This window comes from Giraffa tippelskirchi, chromosome 10, assembly GCF_054371585.1.
Source record: "Giraffa tippelskirchi isolate mGirTip1 chromosome 10, T2T-mGirTip1v1.2.pri, whole genome shotgun sequence".
Taxonomy (NCBI): domain Eukaryota; kingdom Metazoa; phylum Chordata; class Mammalia; order Artiodactyla; family Giraffidae; genus Giraffa; species Giraffa tippelskirchi.
In genome coordinates, this window is record NC_137284.1 from 3381213 (window position 1) to 3402902 (window position 21690).

The 21690-nt window shown below is 64.1% G+C and overlaps 1 protein-coding gene across 6 annotated transcripts in view; it reads left to right on the forward strand.

Moving 5' to 3' along the window:
- SHANK2 (SH3 and multiple ankyrin repeat domains 2) overlaps nt 1-21473 on the forward strand; it is a 562195-nt gene extending 540722 nt beyond the window's left edge. For 3 of the 6 annotated variants that reach the window (XM_081533759.1, XM_081533761.1, XM_081533764.1), the window contains 6 exons: nt 1119-1139; nt 6410-6540; nt 8044-8155; nt 8929-8949; nt 10397-12812; nt 20843-21473. In XM_081533759.1, the coding sequence (XP_081389885.1) occupies nt 1119-1139; nt 6410-6540; nt 8044-8155; nt 8929-8949; nt 10397-12812; nt 20843-21413 (3272 nt within the window). In that variant the 3' untranslated portion in view covers nt 21414-21473. The remainder of the gene's footprint in view (nt 1-1118; nt 1140-6409; nt 6541-8043; nt 8156-8928; nt 8950-10396; nt 12813-20842) is intronic. The other 3 variants (XM_081533760.1, XM_081533763.1, XM_081533762.1) reach the window with 3 other exon arrangements.
- Nucleotides 21474-21690: the final 217 nt, after the last annotated feature.

The window sequence follows — 21690 nt, forward strand, 5'->3', positions numbered from 1 at the left end:
GCTGGGCCCCGGGGCGTGGCCTGGGGAGGGCGCGCAGAGCCACGTGGGCCCCGGGCCTGGTGGCTGCATGGCTCGTGACGAGGATGGCATCCGGTGCTGCCCAGCTGCCATCCTGGGGGGTCACCATGGCGCTCAGGGACATGTCCTCGAGGAGGCTGCTCTGACCACACAGGAACAGCCAAGGGCTGAAGGCTCGCTTGGCTGAGAGAGCTCAGTGGGCAGGGAAGAAGGGGAGCATCTGTGACTCGGCACTGGGCAGGTTCCAGGGGCACGAAACCAGCCCTGAGCCCTGGAGCCGGTCCCCGCAGGCCCAGCCCGTCCAAGGGGCAGAGTGTGAGCACCCTCGCTGGTCTGGGACTCTCCGGGTGCTCCAACCCGGCCCCGGCCTTAATGGGGAGACCCTTGGGCCCTTCCGTCCAGAAGGACAGAGCAGCCTCTCCCCCTTTGCCGCTCCTCTGACAGGGTCTCCCGGGGCCCGGGCCGGCCCCTGTGAGCGCCCCTTGCCCGTCGCCGCATCCTGGGGCTAGACCTGCAGCTGGGTCGAAGGCCTAGGTCTTCTAGAAACCGGCAGCCCTGCCACGGGGCTTCCCACTCCTCACCCAGAGCCCCCTTCCTCCAGCCCCTTCTGGACCACACCGTGTCTGTCCAAACAAGACTCCAGAAACCACCCCCCTGCACCCCAGGCCTGGCCCAGCCCCCCGAGAGGGACAGCGGTGTGACTGTCCATGGGAGCTTCCCCAAAGCCGGGTGGCGTTTGCCACGAGGGCTCCCCCAGGAGGACCCATAGGCAGGTCACCTCTCGTGGGGGCTCCAGCTGCATCAGCTCAGGTCTGAGAGTCCTTCCTGAGAGCCGCCTTGGCGCGTGACGCCTACCGCGGCAGGGGCGGGTGGGGGCTATAAGAGGAGACCCCCTTGTTCCCCGCGGACAGGGCAGGCCCCCAGGTCCCAGGAGAGCGGACCGCGCCCCCTCGCCCACCTGCATCTGCCTCGGACCACGGGCTCCCCGTGGTGGGGTGGGGGGTCGTCAGGCCCCCAGCGAGGGAGCCCAACCCGGGCCCGAGGAATCACTGCCCCACCCCCACCACCCTGGGACTCACACTGCCCTTTCTGTTTGCAAGCCTCCGTCCGGAAGAAGAAGGGTAAGGGGCGAGCCCCCCGCCCACCACCCCGTGGCCCTCACTCGGTGTCCAGAGTGTGTCATGACCTGTACTGTCTTCTCCCTGCTCGGGGTCCCGCGGGGGGGGCCAGCCCGGGACACGTCCCGTCTCAGTGTGATGTCTGCCCCGCCTCTCCCCATCTGTGGTCGTCTGGCGTGTCTGCGTCTCCCCGAGTCGTGTCCACGTCATCGACATGTCCCCCGTCGTCCAGCGGGGCCTGCCTGGGTCAGGGCCGGGAGGCCTTCCCGCCGGCTGGTGGTCAGGGTGCAGGCCAGCGGGGCCCCTGGCAAGCGGATCGCTGACTGCTCTTTGCCGTGGGCAGGGACCGCCGCCCTTTAACTCCCAGAAAACCCCTGCCCTCCGGGAAGCCTGCTCTCCACGGGCAGGAAGACTGCCCTGGAACTGGAGGGTAGGGGCACTGCCAGGCCACACCGCTCCCTGCCCCCGGCTGGCGGTGGCACAGAGGACCCAGCCTCCGCTCTGTGAGCTGCCCCTCCCGCCACCGGCAGCTGGGCCCCCGTGGACGGGCCTCTCCCCGACAGTCCCCACATGCAGGGTGTTTATCTCCTGGCCGCTGGAGACTTACCAGTGCAGAGGAAGGAGGGGACCCTCTCGCAGGCCCTCGGCACTGCCATAAGACACGACACAGCAGGTGAAACGCTGAGATGGGGTGGGGGGCGGTGCGGGCAGTCCTTGGAGCCCAGCGGGACCGCATCTGGGGCCTCGGGTCCGGGAGCACCAGGACGCACCTCTCTCACGCACAGTCTCCCGAGGCAGGCCGACCCCGACAGCCTCTCTCTGCAGCAGTCCTGGGCCTCCACCCCCACCCCCCTGCTCGGAGATTCCCAGTGGGCTTTCCAGGCTCGGTCACCCTCTTGACCGTGGGGGCGGGTGCCCAGGGCACAGGAAGTTCCCTGGGCTCACCTTACCCTCTGAACCCGCTTCGGTCCAAGGCCAAGGCCAGCCGGCATGAACCGCTGTTTCTGCCCACTGCGCCTTCCGGAAGAGGCCCCGCACCTGGGACACGGGAGCCCCATGGCCATCATGGGGCTGGCCCAGCCTCGGGGGCACGTGCGGCCTGTCCCCACCCACCTCAGGGGCCTCCAGTGGCCAAACACCCTGGACTGCAACAAGAGGACTTAAGTCGTGGCCCGCCTGGGCCAGGGCAGAGTCACACAGAGGACAGGCAGGAATCCTGGAGAGGGGGCCCACTTTCCTTTGCACAGTGGAGGAAACTCGATGTGAATTTGAATTTGAGCTTAGACGCCCCCATTTAGTCCCCGAGGAATCTCCCAAGGACCTGCTCTGTCCCCAGAGGTCGTCCTCATGGCCGCTGGGGGCAGCCAGGGCCACTGTGAGGGCCACACTGGGCCAGGGTGGCTCCAAGCAGAAGCCAGGCCAGAGGGGAGGGACCAGCTTTACTGCTGCCTCTGGGCCCGCAGGGGCCAGAGCGCCCTGCCCCACCCCCAGCACGCCCGCATGGCCTTTCCTGGGAAGATTAAAGGATGGGCAGCTGGCCAACAGCTGCCGCTTCACCAAGAGCGGCTGGTCTGTGCCATCTGGTGCCATCAGCACTTAGCTTCCTTAGAAGCTGTGTCGTGGAGGAAGCCCTGCGCCGTGTACCCTCTCACCCCAAGACACGGTGAGGCTGGCCCTGCCCCCCTAGAGGGCCCGGCAGGACCCCCTGTTCAAGGTCACAAGGGTCAGGGTTCCTGGATGTCCCTGAGATTAGGATGCATTTCGTGAAGCGACCGCCCAAAATGGTGCAGAATCTGAGAGTCTGAATCTCAGCCGTGCCAGGCATTCCTGGAGCAGCTGGGGTCACTCTCCCGATGGTTCTGAGGAGCATGGGTGCTGGATCCAGCCCGGAACATGGGCCCAGGGATGGGGGGAGTCTGCAGTGGGTGGGCGCCCCATTTCCCCCGGGGGAGACTCGGCCACTGGGCGCACGGTGTCAGCCTGGCCTCGGCTTCCCCTCCTTGCCCCAACTTGGGGGGTCATTCCGCTCCTCGAATCGATGCCTCCCTCCTGCGGACCATGCCAGTGACTTCTGCTGAATGACCTAGGGCTTCTCCAGCAGGAGAGCGTGGGCACGCGGGTGGCTCGGCCTGTGCTTGGGAGAGTGCTCGTGGGTGGGTGCTCCGGGGTCAGGCAAGAGCACCCTACTCGTGCTCTGGTCTGCAAGAGAGACGGGGCTGCCTGCGACCTACCCCGCCCCCCATGCTTGACATCCACCGCCCCCCAGGAAGTGTGCAGCCTGGGGACGGTGGGCACCACGCCACATGTTTGCTTAGAAAATTAAAATACAGGGTCACTTCCAGGGTGTTTGCATCAGCTTGCTCCTAGATTGTTTCTGAAGACTTGACAGTTTTCCAGCCTGTTGGCAGGGTGGCCTTAGGCCTCAGAGTGCTTCCCTGTAAGGTCGCAGGGCTGGCTGGACTCACTAATCTCAGCACCGACAGAGACCCAATCCCAGGCTTGTGTAAACGAAGCAGGATAATCCTCGTGAGCCTAGAAGCAGGAGCCAAAAGCCGGTCTTGCAGCATTGCTGAAAAGCCTTCGTGGGCCACTAAACAAGCCCTGCACCGCTGGGGCTGAGCCAGCTTGAGACGAGGCCCAGAGGGGCCCCAGGCCCCCAGGGGATGTGACCTGGGGCTGCCCTCTGCATCTGAATTGAAGAAACCACACTAACCCAACCCTCACTGAGAACAGAATAACAGCCCCCAACACAACCCCACAACAAGATGCGCTCATGTGTCCCGGCTCCAACGATTGCAGAGGGGACATGGAGACCAGAGGGTTTACACAACGGCCGGGATTGTCACTTCAAGGTCACCGTGGCTCCAGGGATACACCTCCAAATGCACCCCAAAACCACGCATCAGGACGTGGTGTGGTGAGCACGGCGCTGACTTCTCAATAAGCCTGGCCAGGCAGGCCGTTCCGATGGCAAGCCGGGATTTCCGCTGTCGGCCGGGGCTCGGCAAGCCCCCACCCGGTCCTGGAGTTCCAGCGGCACGAAAGGCGTCAGCTCCTCAGTTGTTCTGTCTGCAGGATGGGGACAGTCCCCGCACAAACAGGCTCTTGTTAAGATGAGAAACGGCATGAAGGCAGCTCGACGTCCCACCAGGGTCGCCTTTGCCTTCCCTGCACACACCCACCCTCGAGGGGTTTTGGGAGTGCCTGCCACATGCCTGGGACCCCAAGACCACGGTGTTCCGCTGGCTCAGTCCAGGCCTGTGAGGATCCTGGCTTGCACTGTGGCCTGCTCAGTGGAGTGGACCGGCCCTGTGAGCTGGGCAAACCGCAGACGTGGACTCGCAGGGCCCCGCTAGGGACAGGAGGTCTCGAAGACCCAGCTGTGTAACTGTCTATGTCAGGAGCTCCGTCCTGCCCTGGAGCCCCTCACTGGGCCCCCACGGGAGGCCCTGCAGGCTGCAGCCACTCGCCCTTGCCCTAACTCGGGGGCATCCCCTCCCCCAGGGGAAGGGCAGCCTGCCCGAGCTGCACGGGCTGAAGCTGAGGCTGGGCCCAAGAAGACGGCCAAACACGTGGACGGAGGTCAGAGCTGGCCCTGACCCCCCACCATCTCCAGAGAAAGAGCCGCACCCCAGCAGAAGCAGGCTGGCGGCCAGCGTGAGGGGCCTGGATTCCAGGGCCGGGCTGGGGGGACCTGCGATCACCACAGGCTTGCCAAGGGGGCCACCCGAGGACCCCGAGCCCCGCAGCTGGAGGGGCAGGAGGTGGGGGAGAGCAGCACAGCAACACGTGAGAGCCCCACCCGAAGAGAACCCCAGCCCGGGCGCGAGGGCACCGGCTTCGCAGAGGAGGCGCGCTACTGGGACGGGGTGGGCGCAGGGCCTCACCAGGCAGGAAGGTTCCCGGTTCCGGGAACGTAGGTGGGGAAGAGCACATGACCGCAGCTGGGGGGTCCCCACCGGACATGGGTGCTTCCGACCGACTCCCAAAGGGTGGACACTTACTATGTCCCACACATCTACGGGGAAAAGGCTGGGAGAGCTGCAGGACCCAGAGCGAGGAGGATGGGGTGGGGGGTCCCCCGCCAGCTCACCTGTGGGGAAGCGTCCCCCCATGCTGCCGCCGCCTGAACCCCTCTGCCTTTCTGGGCCAGGCGCGCTGGCACTGCGGGCCCCTGGCCCTGGTCCAGGACAGGGTCCCGAGAAGCCTGCCTGTTGGCGGTGGGCTGGCCCCGGCAGGCCCCTCTTGTTGGGGAGCTTTTCCAGGGGCTGCGCTCCTCCTGAACGGCCCCTGCTAAAGGCAGCTGCTGCAGCATCTTGAACCGGGCACCAGGGTGCCAGTCCTGTGACTCTCACGCTGGCCTCACAGCTTGGGGTCTGCTAAGACCCCAGAAACCTGGGCCTTTCTAACAGCACGAGCTTCGTGGGGCATCATAGGACCCCAGAAGGGGCTGGGGTTCAGCTCGGAGAAGACCTCAAGCTGTGGACAGACTGTTCTGGGTTTGCAAGGAGAGTGTGGTGCCTCACGGGGTCCTACCAGGCCCTCCTCACACTGGCTTCCTGCTCCCCAGTGGCGCCTCCCATCTCAGCAAACCAGGGTCCCCTTCCAGATGCTGGTGCCTGAATGCAGTCCCCGGGTCTCCCCCCCCAAAAAAAGTTTAAATTTACATTTTCAAATAATTTCTTAAGCTGTAAGCATCACTAATAACTGACCCTCGGGTTGCTTATCCACGAGCCACTGAGAATGTCCACTTTCTGGGGGGAGGGGGCCCCCTCACAGCAAGGCCCAGACTTCTACTGGCTCCTGAGTGGGGGGCTGCCTCTGTTCCCCAGCCCCACCCCTGCCTACACCCATGCTGCCCAGTCGCCTCCATCCTTGGGTTCTGGGTCCTGAGACCCTAGCAACTGCATTTACAGAGGAGCTGCACCTCTGAGCTCTTAGAAAGAAATTCACAACGTTGACTTAGCTCCCACCTCCCAGAATGAACAGCACTGGTGTGAACAAAGTAATGCCCTCTGAGTCCCAGGGCCTTGGGGGCTGCATTGCTGTTGGGAGGGTCTCCTCTCCCTCCTGTCCACATGCGGGGCGGGGGGCCGGGTCCTGTCAGTGTCCATGCTTGTGGCTGAGGCATGCGTGCTCTGTACCCCTTGCACGAGAAAAGCTTTCTTCAAATGCAAAAGGCACGTGGGCACTTTTCTACCAGCCCCTTGCCCCATTGTGTTTTGGGGCCTCAGTCACTGACGCCCGTCCTGACCGTCCTGTTCCTGTTGCAGATAAACCCGAGGAGATCGTCCCAGCCGCCAAGCCATCCCGGGCTGCCGAGAGCGTGGCGCTGGAGTCCAGGGTGGCCACCATCAAGCAGCGGCCCACCAGCCGGTGCTTCCCCTCCGTCTCGGACATGAACGTGAGTGGCCGGGCCAGGGAGGGGCCGCAGGCAGGTGTGCGCGGACCATGCAGCGCCGGGTCAGCCTCCCCGGCGTCCACACTCAGAGCCCTGATCTGAGTCACCCGCTCCCTTGGCACTGAGGGTCCTCCCACAGGACACCCGGAGCAAAGCAGCCCTCCAGGTGGAAGAAGCCCAACCCCACCCTCGTGTCAAGCTGAGTCCCAGCACCCATGGGGGACCCTGCCTCTCCGAGGTCCCAGGCCCCCGTGAGTCCCAGGGGCCGAGTCCTGCCTGGGCAGTGGCAGAGACCACAGGCCACTGCGGCTGCCAGCGCCAGCCGAGCCCAGCAGGCTGCTTCTCTCAGGTCCCAGACACGGCCCTCTGCACCCCCAGCTTCGAGCCTGCGGCCAGAGCTGAGCACTGCCCGTGGCACTGAAGTGTTTTCTCTGACTCCGCTTCAGATTGACTCACTCTGTTTAACATTGCCTTTTCTTAATAATGCCGAACCAGCATTCCTCTGATGGCAAAGAATCTGCCTGCAAGGCCGGAGACCTGGGTTCGATCCCTGGGCCGGGAAAATTCCCTGGAGAAGGGAACGGCAACCCACTCCAGTATTCTTGCCTGGAGAATCCCGTGGACGGAGGAGCCTGGAGGGCTACAGCCCAGGGGGCCCCCAGAGAGTTGGACACGACTGAGCGACTAACGCTTGAGCTTTCTTTCAAACCTTTCTTAATATACCCACGAGTGTCGTCGATCTGGGTACCAATGTACCAGTTTTCTGTGATACACGTTAATGGTAACAGGGTTCACTGCTCGCTCCTCATCTCAGGCACTCCGGGGGTGACTGCCCTTCGTGGTAGCCCCACACCCACCCTGGCCCAGAGACTCCAAGCCCACCACCCGGCAACAGAGCAGAGCCGGCCGGGCGGAGGCCAGAGCCCTGTGAGGAGGGTCTCAGAGCAGCAGACCCCTTAAAGCTCGCGCGTGGGTGTCCTTTGGGCTCTAATCCATCTGTCGTCGCCCTCCAACGACTCCGGGTGAGGGCCGGCCAGCAACCTCGGCTTTGCAGTCAAGAAGCAGCAGGCGGGGTGGGGGGCGGCCAGGGGGTCTGCTCCCAGCGCAAAGGAGGGGCGTGCCGGGCCCCTCCCGGGCCAGGGGAGAAGGGCAGCGCCCCCGCGGGTCCCACGCGCTCGCTCACACCGCACCGCGCTCCGCAGGCCCTCCACCGCGGCCGCTGTCGTCTGCCGCCCTTGGAGGCGGCCATGGCCGGGGTCAGATCCCGCCCCCCACCGCCAGGTGCTCTTCCCTGCAGGACACACGTCCTGGCTCTCCTCTCGCTCAGTCGACGTCAGGCAGACCTTGGCTCCACCGAGCAGGGCCCCCTTCAGGGTCCTGGACGCTCAGATGCTCCCAGGACAGCTGGGGGAAGGCAGGTGGCAGGGCTCCAAGGCCAGGGCTCCGTGTCTGCCGGCCGCGGGTGGGGCTGGTCCGCCGCGTCTCACTCGGCTGTCCGGTTTGCAGTCCGTGTACGAACGCCAGGGCATCGCTGTGATGACGCCCACCGTCCCTGGGAGCCCGAAGGGCCCGTTCCTGGGCCTCCCTCGAGGTACGATGCGAAGGCAGAAGTCAATAGGTAAGCAGCACAGCCGCACCCACAGAGGTGGCCCTGGGCTCTCAGCAAGGCCCCTCGGTGACCCCACACCTGCCCACTGGGGGACAGGCCCCCAGTCTCACCCCGGGGAGCCCCGACCCTCTGAAACTTTCCTACCCTCTGGAGTCCAGATCCAAGGTGACTTCCGACCTCACAGGCCAGGTATCCGTGATGATACCAGCAGGGGGAGGGTCCACAGTCAAGAGGGGTGTGGCGGTGGGCAGGCGAGGTTCAGGAATCCCCTCACCCCCACCCCGCGTGGTGAGTGACCGGCAGGGTGGGCCCACACCCCCGTGAACAGCCACTGCCGCGTTATGGGGCGTGCTCAGCAGACACACTACTTGGGGTGGCCGGGCCAGCTTCCCCCTCTGAGGGGATAGTACTGTGGGTGGGGGGGGAGGCAGCTGCCTTCTCGTTAATATCACATGACTCCTACCAACTCGGCTCTGAGTGCGGTCAACACGACCCCCTAAACCCAGCCCCTGTGTGTGACAGTCCGGCCCTGTCTCTACCGCGTGAATTCCCAGAGGCCCTCCGGCCCCCTCCGGACACTGGGCCTGCGGCCAGCGGCGCTGTGGCTAGTTTGAGGGGGCCGCGGCAGGCAGGACCTGAGGAATGAGGGATGGCAGAGGTGGCGTCTGCGGGTCCTCAAAGCCCCCCGCCCCAAGGAGCTTGGGGCCCCGCAGGGCGGCGCACACGCCACCTCCTGCCCCGGCTCTCAAACTGGTCAATAACAATCAATTTCCTCCTGTCAGACAGCAGAATCTTTCTATCAGGTTAGTGAACCTTACGGCTTGGAGTCTGTAATGTGAATGTGGTGGTTTCCTCCATAAGGCGTATTCGTAAATCAGCACTCCCTGGGAGGCGCTCAGGGCCACGGGCCTGCCGTGCCAGGATGCCCTCCCACGGAGAGCCGTGTGAGATTTGGAATACCCTTATCGAGCAGAAGTTCCCATTGGGATGAGCTACTGGAGTCTGTCGTAGGAGCTTCTTTGATTTGAAGTCCTCCGTTCCGTTATCGCTTTGAAAACCCTGCATGCCCCCCGACGTGGGATCCACATTCGTGCCATCTGTCTGCGTCTGTGTCCTGCTTCCCGTGTCCAGAGTGCGTCCTGTTGATGTTTTTTTGTATCTTGAACTGTCGGAGAGAACCTGGAAGCCCACCTAAGGGGCACACCAGAGCTCTGGGCCCCACCTCGGCCGTCTACCCCACGGGTCCCCAGCACCCTCACCCAACCCCACAGGCTTCAGTAGGTCCAGCCGTCCAATCGGACCGTGGTGAGTGGGGACCATGGTGGACCGCCCGGTCCATCAGCCCAGCCCAGAGGGTCTCAGGACCCAGAGGGGCTGCGTTCGCTCAGGATGCTACTCCTGGGGCCCTGGTTAGAGGGTTGGGGCCGACCAGCCATCCTCCTGAAGGCCCAGGAGCTCCGGGACCCCTGGGGGGCCCAGATAAGTCAGGCAACAAAACGGGCCCCTGCCGAGCGGACGAGGCCGCCCCAGGGTCTGCACCCCCGCAGGGCTCTGCCCAGGGTGCCAGGCCTCCTGGCACACCTGCAGGACGTCAGGGCACTGATGCCCCCGGACCGCAGCCCCGTCTTCCTCCCTCAGCCAGTGCAGCAGCTGGTGTGCCCTTTGCTCTCGCTTCCAACGGGCAGCTCCACAGCCTCAGTCCCAGACCCCAGAACACCCGCCAGGCACCCTGGCCAGGTCTGAAGGAATAGAAGCTTCCTGATCCCAGCTGCCCCATCCCCCCTACCCCCCCCACACACACACACGTGCAGTCCCAAGGGGTAGGGCACCCTCATCGCCCCGGATCACACTGCTGTCCTGGGGAACTTGGAGGGTCATGCCCGAGGGGCGGGTGGCCCTATGCCCATGTCCTCATCCCCCAGGTCCGTGGACAGGCAGGCCGGGCCATTCCTCCTGGCCTCCAGCCGCTTCTCCCAAGTTGTGGACGGCCCCGGGGAGACAGAACACACCGCAGGCAGGAGGGCTCAGCAGCACGCACTCTGGGCCGCCCGGTGCCTGCCTGGTTTTTGGCTCAGAATGGGCCGCGTGACCCCCTGACGTTGTGGCCTGTGTGCTGTGTTCCGTGGACCAGTGTGCATCGTGATTACTTGTGAGTTTGGAGGAGACTTAGCGTGTCACACTGCCCTCGGAGCGTCGCGGGGCTGTCTGTCCTCACCGTGATGTAAGTCTAACCCTGTCTTCTGCTTGTAGGGATAACGGAGGAAGAGCGGCAGTTTCTGGCCCCGCCGATGCTCAAGTTCACCAGAAGCCTGTCCATGCCGGACACCTCTGAGGACATCCCGCCCCCACCGCAGTCGGTGCCCCCATCTCCACCACCACCCTCCCCCACCGCCTACAACTGCCCCAAGTCCCCCACGCCGCGAGTCTACGGGACGATCAAGCCCGCGTTCAACCAGAACCCCGCCGCCAAGGTGTCCCCGGCTGCCCGCTCCGACACGGTGGCCACCATGGTGCGTGAGAAGGGGCTCTACCACAGGCGGGAGGTCGACCGCTACTCCCTGGACTCCGAGGACCTCTACAGTCGCGGCGCCGGCCCCCAGGCCAACTTCCGCGGCAAGAGGGGCCAGATGCCCGAAAACCCGTACTCCGAGGTGGGGAAGATCGCCAGCAAAGCCGTGTACGTGCCAGCCAAGCCCGCCCGGCGGAAGGGCATGCTGGTGAAGCAGTCCAACGTGGAGGACAGCCCCGAGAAGACGTGCTCCATCCCCATCCCCACCATCATTGTCAAGGAGCCGTCCACCAGCAGCAGCGGCAAGAGCAGCCAGGGCAGCAGCGTGGAGACGGACCCGCAGGCCCCGGAGCCGCCCGGCCAGCTGCGGCCGGACGACAGCCTGACCGTCAGCAGCCCCTTCGCCGCCGCGATCGCCGGGGCCGTCCGCGACCGGGAGAAGCGGCTGGAGGCCCGGAGGAACTCCCCGGCCTTCCTGTCCACGGACCTGGGAGACGAGGATGTGGGCCTCGGGCCGCCCGCCCCCCGGGCGCGCCCCTCCAAGTTCCCCGAGGAGGGCGGCTTCGGCGAGGAGGACGGCGCAGAGCCACTGGCGTCACCCACGCTGGGGGCGGCGCCCCGGGAGCCCGAGAACCACTTTGTGGGTGCGGGCGAGGCCGGAGCTCAGGGTGAGGCTGGCAGGCTGCTGAATGCCCCGGGCCAAGGCAAGGCGCCGGAGGGCGGCCCCGCGGCGGCCCCCCGGAGCGGCAGCACGGCCGGCCCCGAGAACTACGTGCACCCGCTCACCGGGCGGCTGCTGGACCCCAGCTCCCCGCTGGCGCTGGCGCTGTCCGCGAGGGACCGGGCCCTGAAGGAGTCCCAGCAGGGCCCCAAAGGGGAGGCCCCCAAGGCCGACCTCAACAAGCCTCTCTACATCGACACCAAAATGCGGCCCAGTGGGGAAGCGGGCTTCCCTCCGGTCGGCAGGCAGAGCGCGCGGGGGCCCCTGAGGCGGCAGGAGACGGAGAACAAGTACGAGGCCGACCTGGGCAAGGAGCGCAGGGACGACAAGAAGGGCGTGCTCGTCAACATCATGGACGCGTCCCAGCAGAAGTCAGCCGGGCTGCTGATGGTCCACACGGTGGACGCGGCCAGGCCGGAGGACTTCCTGCAGGAAGAGGATGAGAAAGCCGACCTGGAAACGCAGCCAGACCATCCGCCATCCGAGGCGCCAGAAGGCGCCCCCGAAACCGAAGGTGCTTTCCCGACCCCCACGGGCCCTGAGCCCGCGGCCACTACCGCCGCCGCGCCCGGCAGGACCATCGTGGCGGCAGGCTCCGTGGAGGAGGCGGTGATCCTGCCGTTCCGCATCCCTCCCCCGCCTCTGGCATCCGTGGACCTGGACGAGGATTTTATTTTCACAGAGCCATTGCCTCCTCCCCTGGAATTTGCCAATAGTTTTGATATCCCCGATGACCGGGTTGCTTCTGTCCCCGCTCTCTCAGACCTGGTCAAGCAGAAAAAAAACGACACCTCCCAGTCCCCTTCCTTGAACTCCAGCCAGCCAACCAACTCCGCAGACAGTAAGAAGCCGGCTGGTCTCTCAAACTGTCTGCCCGCCTCATTCCTGCCGCCCCCCGAAAGCTTTGACGCCGTCACGGACTCTGGGATCGAGGAGGCGGACAGTCGGAGCAGCAGCGACCACCACCTCGAGACGACCAGCACCATCTCCACGGTGTCCAGCATCTCCACCCTGTCCTCTGAGGGCGGGGAGAACGCAGACACCTGCACAGTCTATGCAGACGGGCAAGCCTTTATGGTCGACAAACCCCCAGTACCTCCCAAGCCAAAAATGAAGCCCATAATCCACAAAGGCAACACCCTCTACCACGACGCGCTGCTGGAGGAGGACGTGGACAGCTTCGTGATCCCCCCGCCTGCACCTCCGCCGCCGCCTGGCGGGGCCCAGCCTGGCCCCACGAAGGTCATCCAGCCAAGGACCTCCAGGTTGTGGGGGGACATCTCGGAGGTCAAAAGCCCGATTCTCTCAGGCCCAAAGGCGAACGTGATTAGTGAGTTAAACTCAATCCTGCAGCAAATGAACCGAGAGAAATCGGCAAAGCCGGGGGAAGGACTGGACCCGACGACAGGGACCAAGCCTGCCAGCCTCGCTCCCAGGTAAGTGCCTGCGACGGGCGTTCCTCGTCCAGCGCTGACCAGGAAGTGCCCCAGGGAGCAGAGGCACTCCTGAAGCGGACGCCAGGAGGGCACGCCCGGAGCCGGCCGTGTCGGCCTCCTTTGTCATGGCCTGGACTCCGGTGCCACGGCGCCAAGCGCGTCCGCCCGGCAGGACGCGGCCCCCCCGACGCGGGGACGGGCCATGAGACCCAGCCACACGAGCGGTCCCTGCCATGGCTTCCAGGGAGGAGCCCCGCTCTCTCCTCCCACGTCCTCCGGATCCGCCAGAACCCTGAAGGGGCCATTCTGGAACCCACCCAGAAGGTTGCAGGGGAGGGGCGCGCCAGCCAGGGGGCACATGGGAAGCCGGCGGGCAGCGTGCGATAGACGGCGTGTCGGCAGCTCTGCTCCCCTCCCCCCCGTCACTACCTGGTCTGAGGCTGGGGAGGGGCAGGTTCTGGACCCGCTGCCCCGAGTGAAGCCCCCAGAGCCCGCCCTGAGCAGGGCACGTGTCGTGGGAGAGGAGCGTGCAGTACTGCCCGCGCGGACGCTCACAGTGTCGGGCAGAGCGTGAGGTCCTGCCTCCTTGGAACGGGGGACGCACACGGGGAGCTGGTCCCAGACCCAAGCCCCCCGGGCTCTGCCAGGCCCCCCGTTGAGCCGGCGCCTCCCGCCCTCATTCTCTGTGCTCCGTCTCCCTCGCAGGAAACACGTGCCGCTTCCCGGGTCCCCCAGGCGGCGTTCTTCTGTCCGCCCTCCTTCCTCTCAGGTTTCATTGTTTGAACTAACGAGGTCGCTCGTACGCCCGCTGGGCAGGGCGTTTGACTCGAACGCCTAAGTCCATCCATCAGCAGTCCCGCAGGACGGTGGGGTCCTGAGAGCCGTGACTTCCCATCTCTCTTTCGATGTGGGTCAGCCAGGTCTCACGGCCAGTTCATGGTCCTCCCCAGAGTGCTGACAAGCCGGTATCCACAGAGAGAAGCACGCCGGCCAGCACCATGTTCAAGGGGGCCCTCATCGTAACTATGGCGTTCGGAGTCCTTCTGGGCTCCCCACTTCTGAGAGACATGTGGACACACGCGCATTACACACTTGAGAGGCACAAGGAGATGTCGTGGAACAGTGCCGGTCCTTAGTTGCTAGGTTACGTGAAAATAACAACAGTCAAGGTGCTTTCTCTCTTTCACATTTGACAAAACCCTTGGATGTGGGTGAATAATGTTTCTAACAGCTGCTGGGGAGCAGGTGGTACTGACACCCTTTTCTCGGAAGGGGCGATGGAGAGGCAGAGATGCCATGAGCACAGGCAGCGGCAGGCAGAGCCGGGCCAGGCCAAGGGCTTCTGATTGGCGCTTCCGTCGCAGTGACGTCCGCGGTACGGAAGGTGTGGAAGGCATCTTCTCTGGGCGGCGTGCTCCGCAAGGCACTCCCCTCTGGAGGCCGGGGCCTCTCTCAGCGGCATCCAGACTGCTGGCCTCCCCCGCCCCTCTCCTGGCTGGGTGAGCCGCTCGGGCCTCATGACAGAGGGGTCTCAGCGGCAGGCATCCCTGGGGTTTGCCTGGAGGCGAGGGCCCTCAGAGCAGAGGTCAGCTGGTAGGGTCCTGATGGACTTGAAGGGTTCAGACCCTGCCTCTGTCCGGTGCACACTGCACGGAGCAGTCGCTGACATCTGCTACTCACTGCCAGAGGCGGGGCCTGAACACGTGCCCAGGGTGCAGACAGGAGAACCGGGGTCAGAGGGCAGAGCGCTTGGCCACGAGCCCTCAGCTGGAAGGCACAGAAGCAGACCTCCAACCCGGGGAGCTGCCTCAGGGTTCTGCTTCTCTGCTCTCCTGGAGCTGCGGATCAGCCTGGAAGGAGGGTCACCCAGCTGAACGCCCGCAGCCCCAAGCTCACCAGGGTGGGGCTGTTCTGAGGCCTCTGGAGCCCCTTGAGTCCAGCTGATGCCCGGAGCTCTTCCGTGCGTATCTGGTGACTGAGAGCCTGCAGGGCGGTCCCCAGGCATCTCCGCGGCTGCCCCCGCCCCCGGGGCAGCAGCCCCTTCCACCCTGCTCACCACCAAGGGCTGCACTGAGTGGGGCCAGGAACAGGTCAGCCTGAGGCTCAAGGGCGAGGAGAAAGGTCAGTCACTGGCTCCAGACACCAAGCTGGGTGCTCGCTGCCCCTCAGGCCTTTCTGACCTCATTGCTTCATTGAGCAAAGCCAAGTGGACGTGAGCGGACTGACCCGGTACGTGGGGGGCAGCCCCTCAGCAGAGCCACCGAGGGGCTGACCAGGCCCCCAGCACGGGTCTCTCGTGAGCAGGCGGCACTCGGCTCCATGCTTCTGGCACAGACACACCCCCGCCAGGCTTCTGCTTGGTTGGGTCTCGCCCTCATGGAGAGCCCTGGGCTTCAGCCAGCCGGGCACCAAAGCCCAGGACCTTCCCAGCCAGGGCGCATCTGCCTGGATGTCTCATCCCTACTTTTAAGAGCATCTAAAAATTAAGAGCTGTGCACGGCCCTGGGCAAAATGAGGCACAAAATTAGATGAAGGAAATTCCTAGTGAGGGAAAAGAAATGAGCTTTGCTAGGGAAAACTGAAAACCCGCCATACTCTTTGAAACAACGGACAGGCAGAGGTGCACACTCGTTTCCATAGAAACGGTCTGATCGTCCCAGAGCTACCGCACGAGGTATCCGCTGCGAGGGCAGAGACCAGGGGAGGACTTGCCCTGCTTTGGCCTGTGGTTCCTCTGCTCCGCGGTGCTGCAGCCCAGGCCTGGGTTGGGGAGAAGACGCTGAGCATCCAGGCCCTGCTCGCTGGGCCCCAAGATGAACCTGAGCCCTGACTGAGTTTCTGCAGCTGTGATGAGTCCCCAGAAATCAGGGGCGACGTGGGCTCTGCCACCGTCTTGGTTACAGATGCGCTGGCAGGAAGACGACGAAGACAGTCCCGCTGCCCTTTTACTCCCGCGCGGCTGCAGCTGCTCCCCAGGCCTCGTCCAGAAGCTCCCCCTCACCCTGGCGGGGGCAGGCACACAGGGCCGGAGACAGCGCTCCTCTGGCCGCCCCGGCTGATCCCCTGGAAGGATCTGTCTCTGGACAGAGCATCCACCGAGATCGGAGCAGAGCTCTGCTCAGGCCAGTGCCGCCCCTGGGGGACTCAGCCGCCCTCCGCTCCGCGCTGGCCCGCGCCCCCTTCCGAGGAGCGCTGAGCTCAGGAGGGGAGCAGGGGGGCGACCCAGGGCAGCCGGAGAGGCGCCGGAGCACCGCCGACACCCAAGGACGACCTCCCAGCCCAGGCGGGCTGCTCTCCGAGCCCTTTGTTATTCCAGACACACGGGCGCGCGCCCCTTGCTTCAGGGCGCGGGATGAGTTCCTCCAAGTCACAGAGCTGAGGAGCCAGAGGGACACTCACCTTTGGCCCCGGAGCCACAGCGCAGCCCCATGACCTCCCGAGGGGCTCTCTGCAGGAGCCCAGGCCTGACGGAAGACAGCAGCAAAGCGGGTCCACAGTCGAGGCTGCCTGGGCCCTCGGGAGCTGGGCGCAGGGGCTGCTGATCACGCCGTGTGTGCCAAGCACTGGGCTGGGCCCCAGGACTCCTTGCTGAACAAGGAAACATCCAAGGTCTCTCCCGCTTTGAAGAGCTACATTCTCCAGGGGCAGCGGATATGAAATAACAAGACAAGCCCAAACTGCACAGCACTAACTACAGAGGGACGAAGACGTCCTAACGCATTGTGACCACGGGCAGGGTGGGGGTGACCCTCCTCAGGAAAGGGGCACTTCAATGGCCTGAGATACAGCTCGCTGAAAACCCGGGAGCAGAGCATCCAGGCGCTGGGGCCGGCGAGCACGAAGCCGGGGGGCCCGAAGGTGTTCTCCACCCGGAAGAGACTGGCCAGAGCACAGGGAGGGGCTGCCTGGAAGGCCTCGGAGCATCTCGCGTGCCGAGAGGGAGGGCTGTGTCTCGGTGGTGGCAGCCCTCGGGGACTTACGCAAAGGCTTGGCACGACCTGACTTTTTGTTTCGTGACGCTGACCCAGCAGCTGTTTGGTCAGTGGGTCACAGTGACGCAGGGAAACCCATGAGCAGAACCGTGTGCGGTCCTGGGGTCTCCGCTCTGGAGAGAGACCCCGAGTAGATGGGAGCTTGACACACGCGCTTTGACCTAAAACAAAGGGGCTTGAGCCAGGAGACCATCATCTTTTGAAAGCAAGACAGCTCTGCTTGGTCCGCACTCCCATGGGAGCGGAAGGTCAGTGTGGGTTTGGCTTGCGTTCTCTGGCCGTTGGGACGAGGATCAGAGCGGCAAGTGGATGCTTGCAGGGGACCCCACTGGCTTCCATCCAGGGGGCGCGGCATTGGTCACCCTTCCTGGAGCCCCTCTGGATCCCCTCACTCTTCTGGGTCCTCCGGAGGAACCTGGGATGGGCCTTCACCTCCCAGAGGCGCCAACGGAGCTCTAGGTCCCCCAGGGCAGGTGGGGTTCGGGCTGCCTGTCAGGGCAGCACTGCCCGGTTCTCAGGGGGTGCCTTCCCTGAGCACCCACACCCACGGCCTGGCCCAGCCAGCACCTCCAGCTCCTCACTGGCTCTCGGCAGTATCATCCTGAGAGCCTCTTGGTTTTAAAATAAATCAATTTGGGTTGTTAAAAACTTATCTCTGCCCAGCTGGTCCCAGAGCACAGACTTCGGAACTGACTCAATAATGGAAGCCGCTTAATGGCACTTTCATCACCTCGGCACTGTCACGGAGGTTTTATAATTTCACAAGAGCAATTGAAATGCTAAGGGAGTGTCAGTGACTGAAACTGTGGGTAATTAGGTGAACGCGTGCTGCGTGTTTGCTCGTACACGGTACGTAGAGAGGCTGTTTGGGTCCTGCTGCAGCTGCCTATCCTTCAAGTGCCATCCACATCCAGCCTGGACGCCCAGGACCCCTCAGCCAGCGTGTGTCGGGGGGTGGCTACTGCCCCCTGAAGACCGGGTGTCTTCCCAACCTGCTCAGGTGTGTCAGAGGGGCTGCTGAACCCGAGGCAGCCTCGCGGCCCCCATGTCCGGCTCCATCTGCCTGCCTGGCCAAGTCACACGACTTCCTGACCTGGGCCGCCAGCTGCCCACATCCATGCCCCGACCCTGGTTCACTCCACACTTCTCAGCTGGACCCCCATGCAGGCCACACCTAGGATGCAGACCCGCCGGGGCCCTTGCGGCCACCTTCCCAGTCCTTTTGGTGCCCAACCTTTAGAAATGTTACAAAGACAGAACTTAGACCAGTTTGGAAATAAGCGCCGTTTTACACACACGCCAGGGATTCATCACACAGACCAACAGTAACCACACAGGATGCAGGGGGCCGGCGGGGCGTGCTGGGGGGCGGCTGTGCGGAGAGGGCTCAGAACTCCCAGACCGGCTCGCTGGGCAGCCTCCAGCCCACAGCCAGTCACTGTCCGGGGGCCGAACCGCATCTGTAAGCACGATGAAAGGGCGCCTTGAGCACTGGCTTCCCCTTCCCCAGCCATCTTGTGCTGACTGATAAAATAACAGCGCATCTCTGAGTGTGTCATTAACTCTTGATTTCTGTTTTAATTCTCATGTTTCCATATGGATTGAAGAGGCAGGATAGAGTAATAATCCAAGAGAGGGCGTGTGTGCGCGAGTGTGTGTGTGTCTGTGTTTCTAAATCGGGGCAACAGATTCTGGTGTGTTCCACCCGGGAACCCAGTGGTTGCTTAGCAACGAAACGGTCTCCGCAACCAGGAGATCCAGTGAATAATACCGTCTGATTAACTGAGAGTAAATCAAGCCTCTGAGGAGGAGGGCAGGATGGACCAGCCCCGGGCAACCTCCACGCAGCAGCGACTTGAACGCTCTGGTTCCTCTTTTCCGTAGCGATGTCCCACAGGGCCATGGGCAGGCCCCCCACACAGAGCCAGATCTGACGCCCCCTTTATTAGCTGCCGGCTCTCAACCCTTGGCGCGGACTTGACGCAAAGCACGGCCTCCCTGAGCAGGCGTGCGGATTGATGCCTCCTAGGCTGCGGAAGACAGAGGGCAGCCGGGAACCCGGGTCTGGGTACCAGCGGGGAGCTGGCTTCCGGGCCCGCACGGGGAGGCCGACGTCCCCCTCTCAACATCCTCCTGGTCACAGTCTGTGCTCACACCCCCGGCCACGCAGGCCAGACGCGTGAGCTTCCCCCGCTGAACCGGCAAAGGCAGGCCTTTCTGACGTTCCCCTCCGGGCAGCTGTGTGCCCTCCCACCCCGCTCTGCGGCCAGAGAGGGCCCGGCGTCTGGGCCTCCGCTTTCATCCCCTCCGTCGGGAGAAGCTGCTGTTTTTAATTGTCGTTGATTTTGCAGTGTTGTCTCAACCCGTTCCCTCTTGTCGTTTCCGTCTGCTCCCGTGACGGGTGGTAACAGAAGAGGGTCGTGCTGAACAGACGTAAGTGCCGCGTGCAGAGCCCCCTTCTGTCTGGCGTGCTCTCCTGTCCCTCGGTCTCACTGCCCACCCGCGGGTCTGCTTCTGGCGACGCACACAGCAGCCTGCAGAGCCCTCTTAAAGAGCATCCCAGCTCCCTGGGAATCGCTGGGGTGTTCCCAAAGGGAGGGTGGTGCTCATGCCCACCCTCTGGGGTCAGAGAGACCCACGGGTAAGTGCGGCCTGGGTCTAAAGAGCTGCTGTCACCGGGGGATTAAGGTGCTTCCTGGAGAAGGCAGTGGCAACCCACTCCAGTGTTCTTGCCTGGACAGTCCCAGGGACGGGGGAGTCTGGTGGGCCACCATCTGTGGGGTCGCTCAAATCAGACACGACTGAAGTGACTTAGCAGCAGCAGCAGCACTTCACAAAGCCAGCAAGCAAGGCCACCTCCCGACGGGACGGCCCCGGCAGGGCCATGGCGCAGGAGGCCCGGCGTGCTCCTGTGAGATGCTCGCCCACTGCGCAGAAGGCCCTCTGTCCTGCAGGTCCCTCTGGGTGGCGCTGCTCCGCCCTCACCCGGTCGTCCCTCCAGCCGCCTGGCTGTTGTATCCAAGTGGTTCCAGCGAGCCTTCCCCCAGCAGAGGGGAGACGGGCCCCCTCAGTGGGGACTGCGGTGCATCTTCCGGTCCCACCCGGGCCCCAGAATCTGCAGGCTTCTTAAATCCTTGCCGTGTGCCCGGCACACCTCTCCCCCCATGACAGGGGTCTGGGGTCAGGGGGTGGCGGGGTGGGGGGTCTCCCGCTCCCTGCCTGTGACGCCCTGGGCCGGCAGGGCTCCCGTTTCTTCATTCTGAGTGGGGAGTCATCCTCCAAGGCCCCTGGGGCTGCCCTGCCCTGCTGGCCCCCAGTACACCAGCGCAGCTGATAACCAAAGCCCCTGGAGGTTCTCGACAGCATCTCCTACATGTAACATCCAGTCCTGGAGTCCCTCCAGGAAACCGCATGTGAAGCCCTGGGGGTGGATGGGGGTCCCGGCCACAGGCATCCCCCAGGCCGCGGAAATGCTTCTCCCCGGGACAGGATCAAAGCCCGAGTCCGGCACAGGCCCCCCTTCAGACCACGCTTGACACAGCACCCAGTGGGGAAGGGCCAGAGGCCGAGAGGCCCCCTGTGACCCCCTGGCCGCTTCACTCACACACACACACGCAGGGCAGGAAGAACAGACAGCCACACAACCTCAGAACAGGGCGCAGCCAGACTGGGCCCCGACCCCAACCCTTTCATCAGACAGGGTAGCGCCCGGGAGCCGTGGGGCATCCCACTCTGAAGCGGCCGGCCTGCGAGGCGCCCTTTCCCGCCCTTGTCCTGTGAAGCCAGAAAGCCTCAGGGGTGACAGGCGATGAGGAGGAAGGGTCTCCTAACGGGTGCCCTTCCTGCTGAAATGGAGGCAAAAGATGCCGCTCCTTGGGCGGCGCGGTGATGCAGAGGGACTGGGTTCTGGCCGCCCCGCACGCTGGCCCTCAGACGGCTGCTGTGGTTTGGGTGTCTCCCTCTCTCTCCCCAGAGACCACGTCCTCGTCTGCCTTGTGATCGGACTTGTAATGGTTTTCTCTGTTGCTGCCGTTTCAGAGGCCCCGAGGTCATGAGCACCGTCTCAGGTACACGGAGCACGACGGTCACCTTCACCGTTCGCCCTGGGACCTCCCAGCCCATCACCCTGCAGAGCCGGCCCCCCGACTACGAGAGCAGGAACTCAGGACCCAGACGCGCCCCCAGCCCCGTAGTCTCGCCAACAGAGCTGAACAAAGAGGTCCTGCCCGCCCCCCTGCCCGCCGCCACTGCGTCCCCCTCACCCACCCTCTCGGATGTCTTCAGCCTTCCGAGCCAGTCCCCGGCCGGGGACCTGTTTGGCTTGAACCCAGCGGGACGCAGCAGGTCGCCGTCTCCCTCCATCCTGCAACAGCCAATCTCCAATAAGCCTTTTACAACTAAACCTGTCCACCTGTGGACTAAACCTGACGTGGCAGACTGGCTGGAAAGTCTAAACCTGGGTGAACATAAAGAGGCCTTCATGGACAATGAGATCGACGGCAGCCACCTCCCAAACCTCCAGAAAGAAGACCTCATAGATCTGGGCGTGACTCGAGTTGGGCACAGAATGAACATAGAAAGGGCTCTCAAACAGCTGCTGGACAGATAAGGGTGGCTGCTCCTTATCGTCACAGACTCCTTGTTATAAATAGAGATGGGCTTGCACTGAGATGTTTGGATGGTGAGCGCCAACCCCGTTCCGCGGGCTGGTCTCCTGGGGACCCAGAGAAGCATGTGTGTCGTGGCGTGGCTGAGCCGAGGCCTTCCAGCCTCGGCTCTCTGTGTGGGCTCCTTTGGGCTGTTTCTGTCAAAGAGGGGACAGGGGAGGGATCCTTCAGAGGTGGAGAGGGACGCGTGCGCAGCCTGCCTCCTGCGTGCAGGCAACC